The sequence below is a fragment of the Coenobita brevimanus genome, chromosome 113 (genome assembly GCF_032717465.1).
Source record: "Coenobita brevimanus isolate Jiangsu-jjx chromosome 113, ASM3271746v2, whole genome shotgun sequence".
In the NCBI taxonomy this organism is placed as follows: Eukaryota; Metazoa; Arthropoda; class Malacostraca; order Decapoda; family Coenobitidae; genus Coenobita; species Coenobita brevimanus.
In genome coordinates this window covers 21,064,470-21,069,234 of record NC_137066.1, presented here as the reverse complement: position 1 = coordinate 21,069,234, position 4,765 = coordinate 21,064,470, and the positions used below count along the sequence as shown (strand labels likewise).

Here is a 4,765-nt window from a genome sequence, read left to right as displayed (position 1 = left end):
GTTATTCTATCTATCTATCTATCTGTTGCCAGACGCCATAATCCCGTAAGGGGTGGCCATTTGACTTTGAGGTATTTGTTTTACGAGGAGGGGCACTAACCCTCCACCAACCCACTTGTTGACACGTAGGGAGCACGTATGGTTTGGTTATATGGTTACCACCCAGCGTTGTAAATGGTTTCTTGGCTCACAGGAAACCATTTGGCTTGTCACTCAATGTAAAGCCACCTGTAAAGGAAAGAAAAGCAATAAGAAGTGACAGGAAAGATGGGAGAAATAGGAAGAGAGGAGGACAGGCACAGAAAAAGAATGATAAAGGCTAAGGAAGAAGTAGGCAGCACTACATCAAGTGAGTGGATGATGGTGAGAAATAGGAAGAGAGGAGGGCAGGCACAGAAAAAGAATGATAAAGGCTAAGGAAGAAATGGGCAACACTACATCAAGTGAGTGGATGATGGTCGCCACCACCTACCACATATTCCAGTTATTACCAGGCAATTTTTCTTCAGCCTGTGTAGCATTTGTGTAATTTAAAACCCATCTACATCCTTTCTGGGATGATAGGGTCGTTTACGTGGAGACGAGTAAAACCTGTGAGAGAGTTGCTTGCTTCAGGGGTTAATGTTCCTATTAAATAAAAAATCACATGATATTTGATGAAAACGTTATCTGTGACAGTGCAACCATTTCACGTCTGTCAACGTTGCCATAGACGGTATTGATACTTTTCGTTGAGTAATATTTGTTTATGGAATGTGTACCATTGCAAACACTGTATAAAGTTAAGGATAGTACTAAAAGAGTCAGATTAAGTATTATGTTGGACCTCTGATCATTGTAATTACCTCAAGTACCAGTAATAATGTATTGTTGTGGTCAATAAAATATCTATCTATCTACCTATCTATCTATATATCTGTGTGTGTGTGTGTGTGTGTAATTCACCGGGTCGGTCAGGATCACTTGATGGTCGTGATGGTCAGCTTTTACCCTCCCGGAAGGGAGCTGAGAGCTCATATAGTCCGATCTAAGGGCAAGGCTGTGACCTTCACGCACGCACACACCCGTCCCCTTGCTCAAGGGGGACAGTAACCACCCACTTCGTCAGTGAAACTTTTCGCAACCTGAGCGAGGCGCGAACTCCCGTCCACCAGTTGGCAAGTGTGTGTGTGTGTGTGTGTGTGTGTGTGTGTGTGTGTGTGTGTGTGTGTGTGTGTGTGTGTTTTAGTGGTGACGTATAAACACAACAGGATATCTAGTCAAAGATGTCACATCAAATTTGGAGTAAATCGGGCGAAAATTGACGATTTTATACCCATTTGAAATTTTGGGCCCGACCCACCTGACACTGACCCCCCTACCGCTAACTGGAGGGTGACCCCCCTGATGTAATGAGGCATGTTATAGGATGCAGGGTTGAAAGATGCACCTTTAGGTTGGGGTTTCATGTCGATCTGATGAAGTGGAATGGAGTTACGGCTACAAAACAATTATTACCAATCCCTATTTTTTTCTTTTTACATTTTTTTGGGCCTACAGCCATGGCCTTCACCCAATGTGGCCCAAAATTTAATCATGTGATCAGAAGGTCATAGCCCATCATCCCTGCAGTTTTAGTCAAAATCGCGTCAGTGGTTTTCGCGTAAAGTTGTTAACAGACAGACACACAGACACAAAATGAAAACATTACCTGCCTCCGAGTCCCCCCGGGGTCGGGACGGGAAATAAATCAAACTATTCATCACAAAATCAACTTGCTACAAGCATTCATTATCGTAGAATCTTACTACAAGCATTCATTATCGTAGAATCTTACTACAAGCATTCATTATCGTAGAATCTTACTACAAGCATTCATTATCGTAGAATCTTACTACAAGCATTCATTATCGTAGAATTTCGATCTTTTACCCGACCTGTTCGTTAATTTGCTGGACGTAGTGTGAGAAGAATCCCTCCCTTGGGCTGCACAGCGTCACATCGGAGCATAAGCGACGTAAATATTCCTCCACCTCCACATCGCTGGCTCCCTCACGCAGACCCTCGTCCCTGTGGAGATAAATAGATTGATAGATAGACAGATAGACAGGTAGGAAGGTAGGTTTGGTAGATAGATATAAACAGAGACATAGGTGGGTAGATAGATAGATGATAGATGGATGGATAGACAGATAGATAAAGGGATGGATGGATGGACAGATAGATAGATGGATGGAGGGATGGATGGATTGATAGATAGATAGATAGATAGACAGACAGACAGACAAATGGTGGCAGTATGTCCTTGCATGAGCATGTATGTGTTGGCTTTATCGATGGTATACACACACACACATACACACACAGACGTAAAAGTACACACACACACACACACACACACACACACACACACACACACATACAGACGTAAAAGTACACACACACACACACACACACACACACATACAGACGTAAAAGTACACACACACACACACACACACACACACACACACACACACACACAACTTTCATCTGTCAATCTTTTTCAGCACAACTAATTGCATCTCCCCACCTCTCTCTCTCTCTCTCTCTCTCTGCAGAAAAATTTGACATATAAGACTGCAACGAGAGAGAGAGAGAGAGAGAGAGAGAGAGAGAGAGAGAGAGAGACTAAAGCTACATGGAGGAACACTCTTGGATCCACATTCCCGGCGGTTAAAGAAGCTCCCAACACCTTTTCCTAAGCAATTTATTTTGCTTATTACACCTTACTGTCCACTTCTGTTACATAAATCCTTCCAGTATCGTACAAAAGGATATTAACAAGCCACATGCAAGACTAAATCGCCAAGGAAATGGTCTCCAGGAAGAGGAATCAAATTGTATGCAGCTGATAGTAGTAGTAGTAGTAGTAGTAGTAGTAGTTGGTGGTGGTGGTGGTGGTGGTGATCCTGTTGTTGTTGTAGTTGTTGTAGCAGTAGTTGCTGTTTTTCTTGTAGTAGTAGTAGTAGTGGTAGTAGTAGTAGTAGTAGTAGTAGTGGTAGTAGCTGTAGTAGTAGTAGTAGTAATAGTAGTAGTAGTAGTAGTTGTTGTTGTTAATGTAGCTGTAGTTGTTGTTTTTCGTGTAGTAGTAGTAGTAGTAGTAGCAGTAGTAGTAATAGCAGTAGTAGTAGTAGTAGTAGCAGTAGTAGTAGTAGTAATAGTAAAAGCAGTAGCAGTAGTAGTAGTAGCAGTAGTAGCAGCAGCAGTAGTAGTAGTAGTGGTAGTAGTAATAGTAGTAGTAGTAGTAGTAGTAGTAATAGTAGTAGTAGTAGTAGTAGGAGTAGTAGTAGTAGTAGTAGCAGTAGTAGCAATAGTAGTAGTAGTTGTTGTTGTTGTTGTTGCCGGCACCTCTGGCCATGAACCAGGTGGGATGCATATTAATGTGTCACTTAATCAGCTAATGGCAGTCTTGATCTGAGCCTCTCTTGACCACTTCTATAGTTCCAATAATAATAATAATAATAATAATGATAATAATAATAATAATAATAATAATAGGCGTTGTTTGTCACACGTAAAATCTAGTCTCTGATGTGTTTGTGTCATTAGAGAGAGAGAGAGAGAGAGAGAGAGAGAGAGAGAGAGAGAGAATGGGTGGCACTCACGGGTGTTGGGTTAACGACGGTGTGTGTGACTTACCAACACAGTGTGACAAAGTGTGTTTTTGCCTCATTCAGAGCACTGCAGAACACGTCTCTGCTATGAAAAATGGCGGAACACGGTCTGGCCAGGTGCCCCCATCACCACACCACAGCAGGTGAGCCTGGTGACGGTGTGTGGGGTCAGAGAGTGTGGTGTACCGCACTAACACACACTACTCCACACACTACCTTAACCCTGCCCTACGCGCCACATGTTGCAGAGTAGGAACAGAGTCATAGAACAATTAGCAAAGGAAGAGGTGTTACGAACCTGGAGGACAGCTCAAACTTACCTGACCATGATGGAAGTTAGTACGTGATGTTAGAGAGAGAGACGGGGCGGGGGTGGGTGGGTGGTATCAAATATAACACATTAACACGGGCACAGCACCTCAGCCCTGCCCCACCCGGCAAGCAGTGCGGGGTGTGGGGGTGAGAGAGGCTGGGTGTTGCTATTAAAGGACCCACGTGCTGGCAGCAACGAAGGTACAGTCGCTGGCAAAACTCCCTACCCCTCACCAACCATCCTTTTACCGCTGGATATATAAACTCTTGGACGTTGAGGCAGCCAGGATTCATTTCATCATGCGTCTGTGGGTGATAATGTGAATCTTTATCCACTGCCGCTCATCCAAACATCTATAACCAGAGATTGCAAAGGCAGGAGATGCTAGCGTATATTTGTATCTCACTGTACAGACCAAACCAGCCAGCAGCGTTGCCAACTCAGCGTCTTCTGCACATGGGTTATATTTATTAAGGAACCTGATACAGGATGAACACATTTTCTTATCAGTTAACTATTACCTCGATCTGAGGGCGCAGACAGAATTTTGTTGTGGGGGGGACGGGGCTGAATTTTGGTTGTTACAATTACTGAAATACATTTTGGGGGAAGTAATTGGTCTGTAATAGTATCTACATTAATAAAATATGTGTTTTTTATGTAAGGAAGAAGGAACCAAAGGCTTGAAGACAGCAAAATTGTTCCCTTTCAAGAAAAAATAAAAAGATAACAGAGAGCCACTATCAAGATCCGTTCATTTCGAGACGCCTGTATACACACAGCGTTCAAAGGACTTGAGATCATAGGACTGGAAATC

At 43.1% G+C, this 4,765-nt stretch overlaps 1 protein-coding gene across 2 annotated transcripts in view; it reads right to left on the bottom strand.

Annotated features, from left to right (window-relative positions):
• LOC145418290 (protein-lysine N-methyltransferase SMYD4-like) overlaps nt 1-4,063 on the bottom strand; it is a 22,761-nt gene extending 18,698 nt beyond the window's left edge. For both annotated transcript variants that reach the window (XM_080286730.1, XM_080286728.1), the window contains exons 1-2: nt 3,956-4,063; nt 1,917-2,049 (exon numbers count right to left, since the gene is read on the bottom strand). In XM_080286730.1, coding sequence (XP_080142856.1) covers nt 1,917-2,049; nt 3,956-3,963 — 141 coding nt within the window. In that variant the 5' untranslated portion in view covers nt 3,964-4,063. The remainder of the gene's footprint in view (nt 1-1,916; nt 2,050-3,955) is intronic.
• Nucleotides 4,064-4,765: the final 702 nt, after the last annotated feature.